General features: G+C 44.4%; 1 protein-coding gene across 17 annotated transcripts in view; it reads left to right on the forward strand.

Moving 5' to 3' along the window:
- Positions 1 to 20,306, forward strand: part of TRRAP (transformation/transcription domain associated protein) — a 115,551-nt gene that overhangs the window by 86,523 nt on the left and 8,722 nt on the right. For 10 of the 17 annotated variants that reach the window (XM_072837005.1, XM_072837003.1, XM_072837010.1 and 7 more), the window contains 10 exons: positions 1,003 to 1,231; positions 1,874 to 2,139; positions 2,712 to 2,812; positions 7,528 to 7,729; positions 9,103 to 9,267; positions 10,662 to 10,752; positions 12,014 to 12,213; positions 12,962 to 13,223; positions 17,091 to 17,316; positions 18,261 to 18,478. In XM_072837005.1, the coding sequence (XP_072693106.1) occupies positions 1,003 to 1,231; positions 1,874 to 2,139; positions 2,712 to 2,812; positions 7,528 to 7,729; positions 9,103 to 9,267; positions 10,662 to 10,752; positions 12,014 to 12,213; positions 12,962 to 13,223; positions 17,091 to 17,316; positions 18,261 to 18,478 (1,960 nt within the window). The remainder of the gene's footprint in view (positions 1 to 1,002; positions 1,232 to 1,873; positions 2,140 to 2,711; positions 2,813 to 7,527; positions 7,730 to 9,102; positions 9,268 to 10,661; positions 10,753 to 12,013; positions 12,214 to 12,961; positions 13,224 to 17,090; positions 17,317 to 18,260; positions 18,479 to 20,306) is intronic. The other 7 variants (XM_072837011.1, XM_072837019.1, XM_072837018.1 and 4 more) reach the window with 3 other exon arrangements.

Here is a 20,306-nt window from a genome sequence, read left to right on the forward strand (position 1 = left end):
AAGATCAGTCAGTAGGCCAGCAAGTACTAAATCTAGGTGCTGTGCTCAGGAGGTTCTAATAAGTTTAAAACCGAGATTCTGCTCCAGAAGAGTGTCCAGCTGGAAAGGGAGGAGGCAAAATTTAAAAATTTAAAACGAGGGAGGCAAAATTTAAAACGAGGGAGACTGATTCGGTGCCATGCAGTAGGGTGGAGAGTGAACATGGGATTTAGTGAAAGGAGAGACCCCCGTGGGAGGGGAGTGGAACCTTATGGGTGGGTAGACTTGGGATGGGCTCAAAGTTGTGGCCAGGGCATTTGGAACCAGCAGCTCATCTGGGGTGTAAAGGGGACAGACTCGTGAGGGACGTGATAGAAAGCATATGTGCCAGCCCAAAGGGATCGCCCAAACCATGTTTTGAGATGCTTAGTATGACCATGGGGTTTAAGTGTGGCTGGAGACCCTGAGGGCCAATGGACCAGACTGTTCTGACCTGAGCCTTCAGTAGGAGAGCCTGGCTTAGTTGATGGCAAAGGGAATAATAGACAGTTTGGGGAGCTACCCGTTAGTAAAGTGTGCTGCCTGCACCACTGTGCTCCCTCTCCTGTCTCACAGTAGCCACAGAGCTGAGTTTTTTGTTGTTGTTGTCTTTTCTTTTCTTTTTAAGATTTTATTCATTCATGAGAGACAGGCAGAGAGAGAAGCAGGCTCTCTATAGGGAGCCTGATGCGGACTCGATCCCTGGGATCACGACCTGAGCCAAGGGCAGACACTCAACCACTGAGCCACCCAGGTGCCCCACAGCTGAGCTTTTAAAAGTGGAGGGATCACAAGAGCAGAGTTTAGGGTGAGGAGTAGACAAAATGTGGATTTGCGGTATCTGGACAAGCTCGAGTGTTTCCTTCAGTATAAGTGAGTCGTGAAAGCTTTACAGTCACCAGATAGCTGATGGACTCTGGTTTATTTTCCTCATCTGCTTCTTACCCTGATGCTCACTGTGGAATCCCTTCTGGTCCCATTCAGGCAGCCCAGCAGATCATTGAACTGCAAGAAGCCGCACAAATAAATGCTGGCTTACAGCCGACCAACCTGGGCAGGAACAACAGCCTGCATGACATGAAGACAGTGGTGAAGACGTGGAGGAACAGGCTGCCCATCGTGTCTGACGACTTGTCGCACTGGAGCAGCGTGTTCATGTGGAGGCAGCATCATTACCAGGGTAAACCCACCTGGTCCAGCATGCATTCATCATGTAATTTTCCAGACATCCCACTGTTCTGCTTTCGTGTCTTGGTTTTGTTGTGGGTTTTTTTGTTTTGTTTTGTTTTTGTTTTTGTTTTTTTCGTTTTTGTTTTTTTCTTTCACCAGATGTTCTATTTTCTGGCAGGTTTGGTAGGTGGTGGTTGGTCTGGTGAGGGTAAAGGTGAGGGCAGTGAGAGATGAGGAGCTTCTCCCCACCTGCTAATGCTTCTCTGGTGAGAACAGTTGCCACTGGAAGTATAGACGGTGGGATCTGAGCTCCAGGGTGTGGCGCTCATGGTGGAGGCACCCCGAGGAGGAGCTGCTTGACAGTGGCTTGTGGAGCCTTCTCCAGGTGGCCTGGTCCTCTCTGCTCCTCCCTTCAAGCTGCCAGGCACCTCTTCAGAGCCACCTTTCTGATTTAGTTAACCATGATGCTAATGCTCAGCCGTTAGGCAGTGCTGCTTAACCTCTTATTTTTATATAAAATATCTTCCTTGTATAAAACCCAAGGAAAAGTAATGAAGGTTTGTCACAGAGTTTCCCGTTTTCATAAGCCACATGTGCGTGTTTTTCATTTTTTATTCAAGCCTTATTGCGGAACACTTTGAGAAATGTTTGGCAGGGACTGATAGCTCTTTTCTTTGCTCTCTAGCTATTGTAACTGCCTATGAAAACAGTTCTCAGCATGACCCAAGTTCAAACAACGCCATGCTTGGGGTTCACGCATCTGCATCGGCGATCATCCAGTATGGGAAGATCGCCCGTAAACAAGGACTGGTCAACGTAGCTCTGGACATACTAAGTCGCATTCATACTATTCCAACCGTCCCTATCGTTGATTGCTTCCAGAAGATTCGACAGCAAGTCAAATGCTACCTCCAGCTGGCGGGAGTCATGGGGAAAAACGAGTGTATGCAGGTAGAGTGACAACGGAAGCTGGTGCCTTCCCCCTCTGCTGAGGAGGTCTGGTGGAGCACAAGTACCCATATGGAAACTCCTGGTACAGAAAGCAGGAAAGGAGGGTCAGAACTTTATATAAACACAGCATTATTAGCAGGAAACAGTCCCTTCACAACTAGAAAGGGAAAAGATACCACTTGAGTGTTGAAGGTCCACTTTATGGTCTCTGTTTCACCTTGTCCTTGGTTAATATATTTAAGGAGAGAAAATGAAAAACAGCAGGATTATGGATGTAAAAGTAGATTTTGATGATGTTGAGAGGAATATTAATGAAAACAGGGAAACGGACTTAGGCATACAAAGCTTTGGAAGAAAGTATCTTTAAGGTATCAGAATCGAATGTGGCATTTAGTGATTCCGTTGAAGTATGCTTGTCAGGCAAGAACTGTTCATGGTAGCAAGTTGGCTCTCAACTTAAGTTGCTTGTCGATGACCCTTAGGACTTACTACCTAGAGAAATATTTTAATGCTGTTTTAACATCACTGTCTAGAAATTTCAAGAGCTTTTTTCCTTTTTTTTTTTTAAACAGGGTCTTGAAGTTATTGAATCCACAAATTTGAAATACTTTACAAAAGAGATGACAGCTGAATTTTACGCACTGAAGGGAATGTTCTTGGCTCAGATCAACAAGTATGTATGTTATACAAGAGAAGAAAAATTCATCAACTTAGTTATAACTTGAAGTCATTGTGAAGCTGCAGCTTAAAGTCGGTATGATTTAGTGATAGTTGTCAGAGGTAATTCTCCAGGTAGTCTGTCTCTGTGAAGATAGTAACTTAGAGCAGATTGATTAGCCAGTTTGATGTGTAGTACTTAAAGACACTTTTTAGAAATGAATTGCTTAAACACAGAACTGCTGAGAACATAAATACATTTCCCCATTTTCACAGCATGACATTTTGGACTAGAGTTGATTTGATTCCTTTTATGGAAACAGTTCTTATTTTAGAACGGGGTCAGTCAGCTCTGACCTGCAGGCCAAATTCGGCCAGCATCTGGTTTTTGTAAATGATGTCTTGGAACACGCCCGTTCTCACTGATGTTGTCTATGGCTGCTTTCACACTATAGCCACAGAACGGAGTAGCTGTGACAAATTGTTTGGCCCACAAAGCGGAAATCCATTTACTGTCTGGCCCATTACAGAAAAAGGTCCTAGAACCCTGCTTTAGAGAAATGAACATGAGATGAAATTTTGTTAAAAGGATACTGATGAGGGATCCCTGGGTGGCGCAGCGGTTTAGCACCTGCCTTTGGCCCAGGGCGCGATCCTGGAGACCCAGGATCGAATCCCATGTCGGGCTCCCGATGCATGGAGCCTGCTTCTCCCTCTGCCTATGTCTCTGCCTCTCTCTCTCTCTCTGTGTGACTATCATAAATAAATAAAAATCAAAAAAAAAATTAAAAAAAAAGGATACTGATGAAATATATTAAGATGCTGCTTATTGCCATATGTAGAGCTGTAAAGCCCACTTTTTACATTTCAATAAAAGGGGTTGCATTTTTAGCTTATTTTAAATAAGGAAGTGATTTTGTCAAGATAAATTTTTTTTAACATTTCAAATTCACGTGACCTAAAATACACCATTCAGAAGTGTACAGTTAGTTCAGTGGGCTTAGCACATTAATGGTGTTGTACAACCATCACCACCTGCTAATTCTAAAACATTTCCATTATCCTCAAAAGAAACCATATACCTGTTAGCAGTCACTCCCTGTTTTCTCCTTCCCTTGTACCCTGACATCCACTAATCTTTATATCTCTGTGATGTTCTTATTCTGAACATTTTGTTTTGTTTTTTGAAGATTTTTTTATTCATGAGAAACAGAGAAAGCGAGAGCGGCAGAGGGAGAAGCAGGCTCCATGCAGGGAGCCTGACTTGGGACTTGATCCCGGGTCTCCAGGATCAGGCCCTGGGCTGAAGGCGGTGCTAAACCGCTGAGCCACCCGGGCTGCCCTATTTTGAACATTTTGAATAAATGGAATCCTACAGCCTTTGGCCTTTTGTGCCTGGCTGCCTTCACTCAACATCATGTTTTCATGTGCTATAGCCCGTGTTAGTACTTTGTTCCTTTTTGTGGGTGAATAATACTCCACACTGTGTCTATATGTTTTATTTATGCATTAACAATCAGTGAACATTTGGACTATTTCCACGTGTGATTACTATAAGGTGGCTGTGAGCGTTCACGTGCAAGGTTTTGTGTGAGCGTTTGTTCTCACTTGCCTGGGGCATATAGGGGTGAATTTGCTTGGTCATGTGGTATTTCTTTATCTTTTTGAGAAACTGCAAGATGGTTTTCCAAGTGGCTGCACCATTTCACACTCCCACCAGCAGAGTTTGTGAGTTTCTAGCTTCTCCACATCTTTGCCAGCAGTTGTTGCTTCCCATTTTTCTGATTGTAGCTGTGCTCATGAGTATGAAGTGGTGCCTCACTGGTTTTGATTGTCATTTTCCTGTTGATCGGTGATGTTGAGTGTTTTTTCTATGCCATTTGTTTGTCTTCTCGACAGAAACGTGTTCAGTTAACTTTGTCCATGACTAGGTTGGATTATTTGGCTTTTTATCACCCAGCTCTAATTCTGAGACATTTGGATGTAAGTGTCTCTGAGGTACACGGTTGTAGACATTTGCATGCTTTCTGGAGGCTGCCTTCTCACTTTCCTGATTATGCCCTTAATGCACAAAGCTTCTCATTTTGAAGTTGAGTGTATCTGTTTTCTTGGGTTGCTCATACTTCTCATGTCTTTAGCTATGACACCATCACTTAACTTAAAATCACAAGATTTATTCCTATGAGTTCTTTGAAGAGTCTTAACAGGGTTAGCTCTTCAGTCAGGTCTTTAACCATTTTTAGTTAATTTTTATATGTGGCAGGAGATAGTGGTCCAAATACATTCTTTCACATGTGTATAATCTGTGTCCCAGCACCAGTTGTTGAAAAGACTTCTTTCCCATAGAAGGGCCTTGGCTGCCTTTTAGAAAGTTAGCCGACCAGAAAGGTAAAGGTTTGTTTCTGGACATTCAGTTCTGTTCCATTACTGTATATCCATCCTTATGCTGGGGCCACACAGAGTTGCTTACTGTTGCTTTACAGTAAGATTTGGAATTGGGGAGCGTTCTTCAACTTTATTCATTTCCAGGATGGTTTTGGCTGTTTGAAATCCCTAACATTTCCCTTTTTGTTGTTGTTGTTTTGTATATTTTTTTATTGGAGTTCGACTTGCCAATATATAGTATAACACCCAGTGCCCTCCTCCGTGCCCGTCACCCAGTCACCCCATCCCCCCGCCCACCTCCCTTTCCACTACCCCTTGTTTGTTTCCCTGAGTTAGGAGTCTCTCATGTTCTGTCAGCCTCTCTGATATTTCCCACTCATTTTCTCTCCTTTCCCCTATGATCCCTTTCACTATTTTTTATATTCCCTGTATGAGTGAAACCATGTGATGATTGTCCTTCTCTGATTGACTTACTTCACTCAACATAATACCCTCCAGTTCCATCCACATTGAAGCAAATGGTGAGTATTTGTCCTTTCCCTGACATTTCCACATGAGTTTTAGATTCTCCGTTCCTGCAAAAGAGATCTTTGGAATTAGAGTGATTGATCGCAGTGAATCTATAGGTGAATTTGGTGTTACCATCATAACAGTGTTAAATCTTCCAGCTCATAAACAAATGATATTTATTTAACAGTGTTTTCACTTAATAGTGTTTTACATTTTTTAGCATTACAAGTCTTGTATTTCTTATGCTAAATGTATTTCTAAATATTTTATTTCTACTGATATTAGTGAATTTTATTTTCAGATTCTACATAGCTAAAGTATAGAAATACACCTGAGTTTTGTATGTTACTCTTAAATTTTCAACTTTGCCAAATGTTTATTTGCTCTGGTGTGTGTGTGTGTGTGTGTGTGTGTGTGTGTGTCATCTTTAGGGTTTTCTGTATATGAGATTATGTCATCTGCAAGTGGAGATAGTTGTACATCTTCCTTTCCAATCTGGATGCTTTTACTTTTTTTTTGCCTGATTGCTCTACCCAGGACTTCCGGTAGTAAGTTCAATAGAAGTGGTGAAAGTTCTTGTGTTGTTCCTGGTCAAAGAGGAAAACCTTTTAGTTCTTCACAATTGAGTAAGATGTTACCTGTGGGCTTTTCCTGTGTGACCTTTATTATGTTAAAGTAGTTTCCTTCTATAACTAGTTGGATGTGTTTATCATGAAAGGGTGTTGGATTTCGTCAAATGCTTTTCCTGTACCAGCTGAGATGATGGTGTGTTTTTTTTCCTTCTGCTAATGTGATGCATCACATGGGTTGTTTTATTTTTTGTTTGTTTGTTTGTTTGTTTGTTTATTTATTTATATGTTGACCCAACACCTTGCATTGCTGTGATAAATGCTACTTGATCATGGTGTATAATCCTTTTCATATGCTGTTGGGTTTGGTTTGCATTTATATTCATGAGGGATAGGAGTATCTATTTCTCTCATGTCTTGTACGTTGTTGGAAGATGTAAAGCTGTCTCTTATTTGCAGATAGTAATGTGGTGCAGCCACTGTGGGAAATAGTTCATGAGTTCCTCAAAAACTTAAACACAGAATTCCCCTATGACCCAGGAATTCCACTCTTAGGTATATACCCAAAAGACTTGAAAACGGGTGCCCAAGCAGGTTCTTGCCCATGAATGTTTGTAGCAGCGCTGTTCACAGTAGCCAAAATGTCAAAACAACTCAAATGAATGGATAAGCAAAGCACAGTGTAGAGACACAAAGTAATATTCAGATGTAAAAAGGAATGTGTTGGGGATCTCTGGGTGGCTCAGCGGTTTGGCGCCTGCCTTTGGCCCAGCGCGCAATCCTGGAGTCCCGGGATCGAGTCCCACTTCGGGCTCCTGGCATGGAGCCTGCTTCTCCCTCTGCCTCTCTCTCTATGTCTATCATGAATAAATAAATAAAATCTTAAAAAAAAAAAAGGAATGTGTTGACACCTGCTACAGCATGGGTGAACCTCAAAAAATCTGTGCTAAGTGAGAGAAGCCAGGCATGAAAAGTCACGTAATACACGATTCCGTTTCTATGAGATACGCAAAATAGGTCAATCCATAGAGCCAGAAAGTGGGCTGCTGGTCCCCAGGGACTAGACATTGGGAAAGATGGAGAGTGACTGCTCCACATGATGGGGTCTTCTTTTGGGATAATAACAGTGTTGTGGCACACAACAGAGTGGCAGTTGTATGACAGTGTTAAGGTACTAAATGCCACTGAATTACTCGTTTTAATATGGCTGACTTTGTTACATGAAGCTCACCTAAAAAAAAATCGGTTTGATTTTGTCTTCTCACAGATCTGAGGAAGCAAACAAAGCATTTTCTGCAGCTGTGCAAATGCATGATGTGCTGGTGAAAGCTTGGGCCATGTGGGGTGATTATCTGGAGAACATCTTTGTGAAGGAGCGGCAGCTACATCTGGGGGTGTCTGCCATTACCTGTTACCTGCATGCATGCCGACATCAGAATGAGAGCAAGTCAAGGAAATACTTAGCCAAGGTAAGGCCAAAATAACTACTTTTCACCAAAGGCTGTCTGGTAGCCTACAGGTTTGCACGGGAAGCCAGCTCTTTCCTCATCCATGCTGGAGGTAAGACATTTTGTGGTGACACTGTCCATTCCCATTACTCTTCTCAGTGTCTGTCATAGTTCAGTAGAAAGCTAAGAAAACTGAGGCCTAACATACCTGGAGTCCCAGGACTTTAAAGCAGCAAAACCATGCCTGGCATCAGTCCTGGGAGTCAAGTCCAGTGTTCTTGGGACCTCACCCTGGACACAGATTCCTACAGACTGACTAGGCTGCCAGGAGAGCTTACCCGCCTGACACCTGGTAGATTCTCCCCTCTCACTTGCAGGAGAGGTGCACACAGTCCTAGAGCTGCTCTGCTCTAGTCGCAGGTGACATGGGATCACATGATTTCTAGAGACACTGCAGGGTATGGTCACGCTTGGTGGATTTCTGTCCCATGTTGCCCCAGCACAGCATGGAGGACAGGGCTGGTGGCAGATGTGCACCTGCCCAGAGATGCTGCTTAAAACTGTGATTCTTTCTTCCATGTTGCGCCCTCTCTTTCTCAAGAAATAACATAAATAAAACCCAGAATTAGGGGCACTTGAGTGGTTCAGTCGGTTAAGCATCTGCCTTCGGTTTAGGTCATGATCCTGAAGTCCTGGGATTGAACCCAGCATCAGTGGGGAGTTCAGTGGGGAGTCTGCTTCTTCCTCTGCCCCTCACCCCACTCATGCTCTCCCCCCCTCAAATAAAATCTTTAAAACAAACCCAGAATTAATCTTTGTAAAAAACTTAAAAATAGACCATTCTGCTTTTCTGTTTTGTCGCATTAAAGGTTTGGATTTCTTAGAGCCCCTGAATGTCCAAATTGGGAATGAATATCAGCATCTAGTATTTAAAGCCGACTCCAGAAACACACACCAGCTGTGGTGACACACACAGAGAAGTTCTCTAGATATTTACCTACTTCTCAATGTAATTGTTTCAGACATTTGTGGGCGCCTCATTCCAGGGTGATGTTCATCACAGATTTTTAGCAAAAGTCCATTTTGTTTTGGTGATGTCGTGAGTGTGAATTAACAAATTGACAGGCTCTTGAGTCACTCACCACTGCTCGCGGCTGATTGGGTCAGTTAGTGATTGGCAGTAATGTTTAATCTTGGTAAGAACTGTATTTGCATTCGGGGTTTCCTTTGTATATTGTATACATTAAGTTTAGCAATATTGTTTGTTCTTTTGGACATATTTTCCCACATTGCCAGTAAGGCTATTCTATATGCTGTTTTAACGTTGGAGGAAAGTCACTTGATGAAGGGCCTCAGAAGTTTCATTCACCTCTGGGATTTTTCTTCTGTCTTAGGTGCTGTGGCTTTTGAGCTTTGATGATGACAAAAACACTCTGGCAGATGCTGTGGACAAGTACTGCATTGGGGTTCCGCCCATTCAGTGGCTGGCCTGGATCCCACAGCTGCTCACCTGCCTGGTGGGCTCTGAGGGAAAGCTGCTTTTGAACCTTATTAGCCAGGTGGGAGTAACAAGGTCTCTTTGTTCATGAGAAAATTATGCCTTCATTTCATGTGTAGGAAGGTATACACATTTAGACATCGGTTGATAAAAAGCACATTTAAAAATGATTGGAACAAAATAATCTGTTAGATCGTTACAGTAATAAAATGCTGATTTCTTTGCTTGCATATATTGCCACACAAAGATGCAAGTAAAACAACCTTCTTTTAAAATGTGCAGTTACTAATGAATCCTCTGAATTAGTGAAATGTGTATCTGATATTTTGCAGCCAAACTTACCTTCTGACTAAAGTCTTCATAATTGTAGCGGTTGTCCTCCCTCGTGTGGTTGTTCTGGGTGAAAGCTGTGTGCACTGCGCATGTGGTTAGGGAATGGGACACACTGGGATCCCATAGGAAGGTTTTCATGACCATGATTTGAGATGATTTCAGGTTGTCCCTTGGTGTGAAAAGCCTGATGAGTAGAGGAAGGCCCCCAACGGTGGGAATTTGGAGACCGCTGTATGTCATACAGCGCCTGTGACTGACTCCTCATGAATGAAGAGCATCCTAACCAAGCATTTAGGAACTTGCTGCTCATCATTCTGTCTCCAGCTTGCTTTGCCCTTTACATGTGACTCATCATCCATGTTGTACCCAGAAATAGTTTTATTTTTCCCCCTTTAAAGCCTGCAGCAATGAGCCTGGGTATTGGTATTTTGCCTAGAGTTTATCTCCTGGGATGTAGATTCAGTCTATGTGATGTAATCATTCATCAGACATCTCTTTATGTTAGCCAGCTATTGTGTGGCCTGTGGCAGAGCTAGACTCTATTCCTGTCTTTTCATAGGCACATTTGGAAGGGTCTGAGTAACTAGCTATTCTGGCATTTTGAAGAAGCCATAAAACCCCAGTTTGGTAAGGCAAGTGTTTCTTACCTTAAACAGAAAATCTTCTGTATCCTCCTTGCTGCGGTTATATGAAGTTTCTCCCTAATGAACCTATTTGTCAGTTAGAATCTGCTTCCAGTTCCCAGTGAATTGTGCCTAGCATAAAGACTGACCTTACATGTTGTCCCATTTCTTGGCTGAGTGAGATCCAGAGACCAGTGTGTTTTGTTGTCTTCAGATTTCCCGAATCAAAGGCAAATGTGGTTTCTGTCTTTAATAGTCCCCAGGCAGAGTACATACGCTGTGTTGATCTTTCTCAGATCTTTTAGAGGTAAACTAGGCATTTTACCTGCTGTTTAATCAGGACTCATACATGAGCCCCTGTGGTGCAGTATTTGTCTCCTTGGTTCAGAGGTAGACCCTAGCCCATTGACAAGTGGCAGCAGTTACTTTCCGTACAAATTGTCATCATCCAGAAGCACAGTGATCAGCAGTGCTCTTTATGTTCCATGTCTCTGAGCAGGTTGGACGTGTGTATCCCCAGGCGGTCTATTTTCCCATCCGGACCCTGTACCTGACCCTGAAAATAGAGCAGCGGGAACGCTACAAGAGCGGTATGTCTCGGACAGGGCAAGCTAATCAAATTGTGGAGGGCTCATTCTGTGGGGGTATTCCATGTTTGGATGGCTGGGGACACACTCCTACCCTCAACCTGTCTGTCTTTAGCCAGCGAGAAGACACTTTGGGGCTGGAAAGTAAAGCCTAATCTATGAAAGAAGGCAATGGCTCTCATGGTTGTGATTTAGTAGAGTGTTGGTTTATCTGAATGATTCGGTCCATAAGTAGTTAATTATAAAGTTTAATAATACATCCTCGTAAGGAGTATAAATGTCAGTTAGTGTGTATGTCATTTAGCTTATAAAGTCTTTAGCTGTCAGAAGAAATCAGCATAGAGATCAGTCTTACAAGATTCACCTAGAAGAGTCTTAATCTGTACTGAATAGCCCTCCTATGTAAGAAATAACTTACTAATGGTTTCTTTTTCCTGCTACACATGGTACCTTGGTAAACCATTAAAGCACCATCTGCTTCAGCCCATTTTTAACACCCAGATGTTCATGCTGCTAGCGCAAAGACTTTGTAAGGTCACCTGATCCACTGGGCGTGGTTGCATTACCCGCTGCTGAGCTGGGCTGGTCAGGAGACTGCATGGCACGTTCCAGCTCTGGCCTCACGGGTCTACCTCGGTAGATGTGCGTTTGGGTCGTTTGAAAATTAAGGTTCTTTTATTCTGAGTGAGCCAAAGCTAGAGAAATAGGCATTTGGTTCTACATTTCTACAGCATATTTCTCATACAGCAAATGACTGTATTTTTCAAAAATACCTTTTTAACACATATGATCTTTGCTTTCCTAAATGGAAGAAAATGTAGACTTGCTCATTAGTTACTTTCTGATTCTCTAAGCTATCTGCAAAGAATGTATTGTGAAATATTTTCCCCAAACATTTAAAAGATGCTCAGGCTCATTAGTAAAGTTAAAAATGAGAGGACAGTGAACACTTGTGCGCCCCCACCTCAGTCCACCATGTACCACACAGCCCTGTTTGCTCTCTCTCTTGATGTGACGCTTTTTGCTTTTCACGGAAACATCTGAGGCCAGGTTGGTAGGCAGTCGCGCTCCACGTGCCCAAATCCCTCAGCGCACGTCTCCTTAGAGCCAGGGCGGCTCCCACAGTCCCTGGGGAACCGGCCTCGTGATGTATTAACACGCCTGCAGGAACCAGCGTTCCTTTGGCCGATGGGTCCTCTAGAGCACCATCTCTCGCATCGGGCCAGTTTTGCGCTGACATTGGCGTTGTGTGTGTTACTCTCAGATTCTGGACAGCAGCAGCCAAGTTCAGTGGGTAACCAGTCCCATTCTGCATCAGATCCAGGGCCCATAAGAGCAACAGCACCAATGTGGCGCTGCAGCCGAATCATGCACATGCAGCGAGAACTCCACCCAACACTTCTGTCTTCCCTGGAAGGCATCGTTGATCAGATGGTCTGGTTCAGAGAAAACTGGCATGAAGAGGTATGTAGGGGAACCTACCATCCTGTGTACTCTGGGCTGTCTTACCTTCAGATTAGCTGCCTGGTCCATGTATGTGTTCTGTGTTACCTATTTGGACAGTAAAGTAAGCAGATAGCTATGTCTGCATCCTAAGATAGCCTCAGATATTTGAAGCAGAGTATGCCAGAAGAAGATGAGATTGAGAAAGCCAGTTCTGGCCTCACCATACTTACTGTGCTCACATCTGTGAGTGCTGTAATTCACTACCACCTAATTCCAGTTAACCAGGAGCAGTAATGGGTGTGAGCAGGGTCCGTGGTGTAGGTAACTCCAGAGGCGGAGTTCTTCAATGAGCTTTTCGGTAGCCAGGCCCTCTCCTTAATCTGGTGACAAAAGGATGAGTCCTTATTATCTAGATGTTTGTTTTATTGGCCAGGAGGCCCCCTTATTACTGTTTCTTTATGCAGCAGTAACTGCAAAGCTGTCTGCATATAAGGTGTTTTCTATGGCTAATCAATGGAAGGGTGTGTGTATGACGTAAGTGGAGGTTTTTTGTTATTTTTTTGTGTTCAGGACACTTCTCCTCATGATTAAAAACATAGCTGACAGTGTGGAGCATACAGGTTGCCTCTATGCTGTACTCATTGATCTTACACCTACTATGTGCTGGGAGGTGGTGGAGGGGACACGTTGGTCAGATGCTTTGTGGTCTGTTAGTTGCTGGAATTGAGAGCTGTTTTGTAAATCGTCTTGGGTCTCTTTCCACTAGGTTCTCAGGCAGCTCCAGCAGGGCCTGGCGAAATGTTACTCTGTTGCATTTGAAAAAAGTGGAGCAGTGTCTGATGCCAAAATTACCCCCCACACTCTAAATTTTGTCAAGAAGTTGGTGAGCACATTTGGGGTAGGCCTGGAGAATGTGTCCAATGTCTCGACCATGTTCTCCAGCGCAGCCTCTGAGTCTCTAGCCAGGAGGGCACAGGCTACTGCCCAGGACCCTGTCTTCCAGAAGCTGAAGGGCCAGTTCACAACCGGTGAGTCCTTTCCTGTATCTAGAGACATGTTCCACTCTCCTGTACCTAGAGAAGTGTTCCACTCACTGTTCTTCCTTTGTCTTTAACATCTCCTCTCCTTGTTATTTCTTTGTTTTCATGAGCACTGTTTTGGGTAAGCTTGCCATACTCTGTTTAAAATGCAGACTCTGGGATCCCTGAGTGACTCAGCAGTTTAGCGCCTGCCTTTGGCCCAGGGTGTGATCCTGAAGTCCTAGGATCGAGTCCCACATCAGACTCCCTGCATGGAGCCTGCTCCTCCCTCTGCCTGTGTCTCTGCCTCTCTTTCTCTCTGTGTCTCTCATGAATAAATAAACAAAATCTTTAAAAATAAAATAAAATGCAGACTCAGATCACAAGGTCACTGTGACTCAGCAACCTAAGGTTGCACATCCTTCTCTCCAGTGAAGGGTTAAGGTCTGGAGCCAGGCTCCATGTGAGGAGATGGAGGGTGTTAGGAAGAGAAAGGTTTCATGGGGAAACCACCCTTTCCTGTCCCTCCTCCATTGGGTTTTTGTGGGAAAACTGAACGGTGGGAGGTGAGATAGGCTCAAGGTACAGGGCTCAAGGTGACAAGTAGAGTTCAAACCTGTAGTGGATTCAGGTGGTAGAAAGACAAGGAGATAGTATCATCATTACTTGTCCTTGGTTTGGGTTCGTGTGTCTTCCGAGGCCCCCAAGAGCATGAATCTTGGCTCCAGCTTTGCATGATCAGTGGCAGATGAGTCCAGTCTCCTTTGGCCTCAGCCTTCACCTGCCAGACAGGGCCCCTGGTTCCCTCAGTGTGTGCATACACAGGCCAACCATGTCCCCTGGTGTGCAGGCAGTCCTGCCACCCATGTCCCACTGCCACCCTGCTGACCTGCCCGTCCTCTGGCAGAGGAGCCCTGGCGAGCACCAGGTCTCAGAGCATCTCTTTAGCTGCCTGGGGAACTCTTGCAGGCTTTTGAGTCTCAACCCATGAATGATTATCATAGGAAAGAAGATTTGTCTGGTCAACTTGCCTGCTAAAAGAAACATTTTACTTTAATTATTGCTTTTATAACTATGTCCAGAACTTCTTTCTTCACTGATACACTAAGCCATAGAAAAAGTGGTCACACTGTTAGTTGTTTAAAATATCTTTTAAGAACTGTTCCATTGTAGAGAACACAGCTAGAAATATGTGCTGTGTAGATGAGATTGAAATCCTGTAAAAGAAAATATTTATCCCACTAATGGCAAAGGATGCTTTGCAGCTACAGCCATGAGTTTCTTTTGATCTATGTCAGATACAGCATGTCCTGCCATCATTCCAGGTAGCCCCAGGGCCCCGGGTTTCTTCCCTTGTGGTGTGAGTGGGACATTAAAGGTAACGCTGGACTCCCCTTAAGCTTGAGGGCCTTCCTCAATGCACCTACCACCTTGACAAAGATGGTGTTTGAACAGTAAAACATGAGCCTCTCACACCTTTTTCACATGAAAAGAAATCTGTCATCTTAGATTTCTTTTTTTGTGACATTCACATGATGGGTCTGTCACTATTCCCTGAAAAAAAGTCCTGAGATGAATTTTATGGAAACTATCATATTTTACTCCAGGGAAATGATACTCAGTATGTCTTTATCTTAAAATGTCCACTCATTAAATCAAATGTAGTCTGAAATAGATTTCATTATGAGACAAGTCATTTGGATTTTGATATAAAAAAATACAAAACCTGAAATTCGTAGGAAGAGCGCTATGAGGCTCTAACCCTCTTCTAAGCATGGGAGTTTCATATGTCACTCAGAGCTCTGCAGCCCCTCTGATCCTCCTTTCCCAGGAAGAACCAGCTCTTGTGTTTCAGTGCCATGTTCTAGTCCACACAGCAGAGTGAGAGTTGCCCCACCTCCATCCTCGGGCAACATCGCACATGCTGGCTACTAACTCCCAACCCCGTAAGGAAGCAGAAGAAAGTTCGAAGGTAGTATCTCACCTTTATCCCAGGGATTGAGAACATATGTACACACAGGAACTTGAACACGAATGTGGCAGCCATTTTATTTGCAAAAGCACCACACTGAGAATTGATTAGCAAAGTGTGCCATATCTGTACTCACGTGAGATAAATAAAGTGGGGTTTTAGCCATTGATTTGGCAACTTGGCTGAACCTCAAATTATGCTGAATGCAAAAAAGCCAATCTCAAAAGGATACTTATTGCATGGTTCTTACCTAAGAAACATTTGTAAAATAACCAGTTGCTCAGTTGGTTAAGCAATTGCCTTTAGCTCAGGTCATAGTCTCAGAGTCCTGGGGATTGAGCCCCACATCGGGCTCCCTGCTCAGTGGGGAGTCTGCGTCTCCTTCTCCCTCTGCCCTTTATGTTGACTCTCTTGTTCTCCCTCTCTCCCACGTGTTCTCTTTCTCTCTGTCTCATAAATAAATCTTTAAAATTTTTCTTTTTAAAGTAGTGTTACAGTGGAAGTGGAGAATGGGTTAGTGGTGGCCAGGAGTTAGGGATTCAGGGCTCAGGTGGGTGTGGCCATATGGCTGACACAGGGTGCCTGTGGTGATGGACAGTTGATCACCTTGATTGTAGTGCTTCTGGGCATGCTAAGGTCACGCTGGGGTTTGGATTGCCATAGTCGCTCTGGTGCCTTTGGGCTGCCTGTGTAGGTGTTGATGGGGCCTTCACCAGCCCCTGGTTCTACATTCACATTGACTCCCAATCATTTTCTCTGCGTTTGGCCCTGGTCCAGTCCCTAGCAGCCCTGGAGGAGGCAGCAAGTAAGGCAAGCCTGCAGGAGGCAGTGAGGACCTGGGAGAGGAGTCTACATCAGGATCTCCCACACACAACCTAACTCTACAGAAGAGCATCTACAAGAGGCGCCAGAGAGGGCAGCCTGGGTAGCGCAGCAGTTTAGCGCCGCCTTAGGCCTGGGGCATGATCCTGAACACCCAGGGTCGTGTCCCATGTTGGGCTCCCTGCATGGAGCCTGCTTCTTCCTCTGCCTGTGCCTCTACCTCTACCTCTCTGTCTCTCTGTTTCTCATGAGTAAATAAATAAAATCTTTAAAAAAAAAAAAAAAAAAGGCACCAGAGAGCCCTTCAGCTTGAGTGTGAGGGTCCCCTGCCACATCACAGATTCCTATCCTTGTCAGCAAGAGGATGGTAGCTCCCATGGGGTCTATTTGCAGCAGAAATGATTCAACGTATCCTGACCTTCAGGCTCTGGCGAATTAGAGAAACTCAGAGCCCCTTCCACCACTGGTGCTCATCTGTGTGGAACTGAGACTTTTTTTTAAAGACTAACTTTTCAGCTGAATTGACCTTTTAATATCGAATTTCAATAAAACCTGAGAAATACAGGAGTGTTTTAATTGCTTAAATGAAAAGTGCATGTTTTCCATTTTTGTCACTTCTGTTTCTTGTCTTAATTTCTTCTGATGAACTAATTTATAATTTACTGTTTGCCTGGATTGGGCTTTTTTTTTTTTTCTCCTTTAGCTTCAGATTGATGACTGTGTTGGCTTTTGGCATGGGGCCATGGTTCCTGAGTGTGATGCTTGCTCTCAGGCGGGGCTGGCCCAGGGGGCTCCTATGCTCCTCGGAGGGTTCCACGTAACCTCTGGTGATGATGGGGGGTGAGCTTTCCTGTTAGCAGTTCATCTCTTTCCTCCTGTAGTTTCGGGGTCAGCAGAGATGTTGCTCAGGCTTCAACTTACACTTTAAAGAGAGACAGAAACTAAAATGCTTTTTGCTCCAGATTAGACATAGAATAAAACATGCCTGTTTCCTACCCGCGAGGCTCTTCAGCATGATTTCGTGGTGAATTCCAGATAACCCAGATGATTAAAAATGTTTTTAATTATATTTTATTTTGAAGATTTTGACTTCAGTGTTCCAGGATCCATGAAGCTTCATAACCTTATTTCTAAGTTGAAAAAGTGGATCAAAATCCTGGAGGCTAAAACCAAGCAGCTTCCAAAGTTCTTCCTCATAGAAGAAAAGTGCCGGTTTTTAAGCAATTTCTCAGCACAGACAGCTGAAGTAGAAATTCCAGGAGAATTTTTGATGCCAAAGCCAACCCATTATTACATCAAGATTGCTCGGTGAGTGAACCCAGCATGGCAGTTGATCCACTAACACACACCACCCCGGGCAAAGCCCCGCTGCAGGGCAGAACTGGTACCGTGGTGCAGACTCATTCCCTCCCTCATGCTCTCCTTGTCCCTGAAACAGGAGAACATGAGATTGTGGAATCAGGCACTTAAAGGGTCTGGCCTAAGTGATGGGTGAAATGTCTTGAGTCAAGTTTGTGTTTCTTTTGCTTTTAAAAATACCTTTTCTGAATCCCCGTGGAACTGGACAGAATAGAAAGTTCCCCAGTCTATAAAACTCTTAAAGCTCAATATTCAAAACAGAATTGGACAATTGTAATATGTACTAGAGCATATGTTGTATCTTATTGTAAATGCCAGAAGTACTGTAACAAATGGTCATAACCAGAAGTCTGCTTTTTCACGCATCCAGAAATGGGTTTCCCAGTCGTCCGGATGTGACTCCTCTTCGGGCCAGCCCTCCCTGCTCCCTGATTTCTGTTGGCGGCCAAGGCCCATGGCAGGGAGGTAAAGGCGAGGGTGTGTAGTCTTCACACTCGCTCCTGGGGCACCTGCTCCCCGGCGGGCTCTGTGCCTGATTATCCTGCTCCTGACATTCAGACTCTGCCTCCTGCCCCCCACTGGCTCTGTGGCTTGAGGGGCTCAGCACCAAATCAGCTCCTGAGGCAGGACCCTATGGCCTGATGGTTTTAAAGCTACAGCATCATCTTCTCTTCCACCTTGTGTTTTTCCTCTGCCAGGGTGTCTTCCCCCACATTGTAAAATAATGTCACACCATTTATACCTTGTCAAAGTGACGCCTGGACTTGCAGTAGTCTGTGTTGTCACCACAATTCCAGATGCCATTCTTAAAAGTTCTGTTTTCTTCTCAAAGAAAAGGATTGGAAATTGAGGCCTTGGGGAGCTAGTATTTCATTGTGTGCTTGCTTGGGTAGGTTTATGCCCAGGGTGGAGATCGTGCAGAAGCACAACACCGCAGCCCGGAGACTGTACATCCGCGGACACAACGGCAAGATTTACCCATACCTCGTCATGAACGACGCCTGCCTGACAGAGTCCCGGCGAGAGGAGCGTGTGCTACAGCTGCTCCGCCTGCTAAACCCCTGTTTGGAGAAGAGGAAAGAAACCACAAAGAGACACTTATTTTTCACAGGTATGAGAGGTGCACTTTGGGGGTACATGGCTGATCCCGCTAGCCTTTGTGGGTTTTCACATGCTGTCTCTTGGGAACTGAGAGTGCCCTGAAGCACACCAAGGAGGGAGAATTCTGGAATGAGGGCCCTGCTCCAACAAGAAGTCACTCCCTAGCCTTTCGGCTCCTCACTACAAGATGAGTGCTTTGATGAGTACTTGTTTAGATAAGTGGGTGCCGTGTCTGGGCACACTGCTTTTGCTCCTTGCCCGGGAGTCCATCCATGCTCTGGTGAAACATTGGCTGAGTACAGGGCATATTGTGAGCGTGTTAGCAGCATGTCATGAGCATGTTTAAGTGAGCTCTCTGGATGACTTCTGGAGTTCATGCTGCACTGTGTGGCCACTGCCGGCACCCACCTTCCCGGCAGGAAATACAGCATGAGGAGGGTCGAGAAGCCCTGTGAAGGCTGTAGAAATATTGGTCACATGGCAACCAGCCTCCTCTGAGTAAGATCTTTCCATGTCAACTTATGTGTGATTTGTGGATGATCCATTTCTGTCTAATAAGGGCAGAGGTGAGCTGCCTATAATCCTATTCAGAGTAGAGAACCATTGTAAAAACATTTTAGCATCTAGTCTCCAAGATTAGGAGCCCATTGCAATGCATATTATCTAGTCCCGTGTGGAACTTTCTTCTGACCACTAAGAATCCAGCCCATTTTGACCTAAAATCTTTTACCCTTAAGTTCAATATCCTGAAAATAAGTAGATCGAAAAAACAAATCTATAGAAAACCGTTTGCATGTTAACATGTGTATAATGTGATCTATAGTGTTGATCATGTCTGGGGTAATAGATGGTTCTTTGTTTTTTCCAAAGAAACAAACTCTTTGTCAGCATCATACAACAGTTCACATATATGCCCTAGAGTCACTGTGGAATTTATGGTTTGAAGCCATGGCAGCAAGCCAGTAGTTGTGCTTTAACTGACATTAGGCGAAATTCATTCTGGGTTCAGTAGAAGTCAGAAATGTGTGTGTGTGTGTGTGTGTGTGTGTGTGTGTGTGTACCACACTGACACCAAATGTGGGTGCAGATGGTCATAGTGGCCTAGGGACTGGCTGGTGCAGACACCAGGTCAGAGCTTCCACTTGCTCACTAAGCAACATCAATGTAGCTTGCTGCTATGTCCCCCTGTGGACAAGCTTGATTTTGTTACCTTCTTGCTATCTTTTGGGAATTTTGGCTTGAAATGTCTTAAGGGGTACCTGGCTGGCTCAGTCGGTAGAGCATGTAACTCTCAATCTCAAGAGTCTTGAATTCAAGCCCCACATTGGGCACAGAGCTTACTTAAAAAAAAAAAAAAAGTCTTTGTAGTAGTATCTTGATCTAGTATTTTTAATGTATAATTTGCCAACAACATTTTGGGGTACGTACTGTACTCTCATTTATGGATGAAAAAACTGAAGTTCGTAGAAGTCCAGTGACAGTTCTCAAGTCACATCACTGGGAAAACAGACTTGGGATGTGAGTGCAGGCTGTCTGGCTCCAGGGCTGGCACACCCGGCACTTTCTGGTTGAGTGCAGTCCTGTTGGAGATCATCATCATGTGAGGCGAATTGCTTCATCAACTATGTCTCCAGTGCAAGAGTGGTCATCCAGGTGCCACATGTGCCTCACTCTCAATACAGCTCCACAAAGTTACTGAGTGGAGTGATCAGATTTCGTTCTGGGAGCTTTCCATAGCTGAACCACAGAACACAGAAAATGACTGGAGTGTTTTCCTAATTTCCCGAAGGTGGGGCCAGCCATCCCGACACCTGGAGACAAGTTAACGTAACCACACT

Source organism: Canis lupus, chromosome 8 (assembly GCF_048164855.1).
Source record: "Canis lupus baileyi chromosome 8, mCanLup2.hap1, whole genome shotgun sequence".
In the NCBI taxonomy this organism is placed as follows: Eukaryota; Metazoa; Chordata; class Mammalia; order Carnivora; family Canidae; genus Canis; species Canis lupus.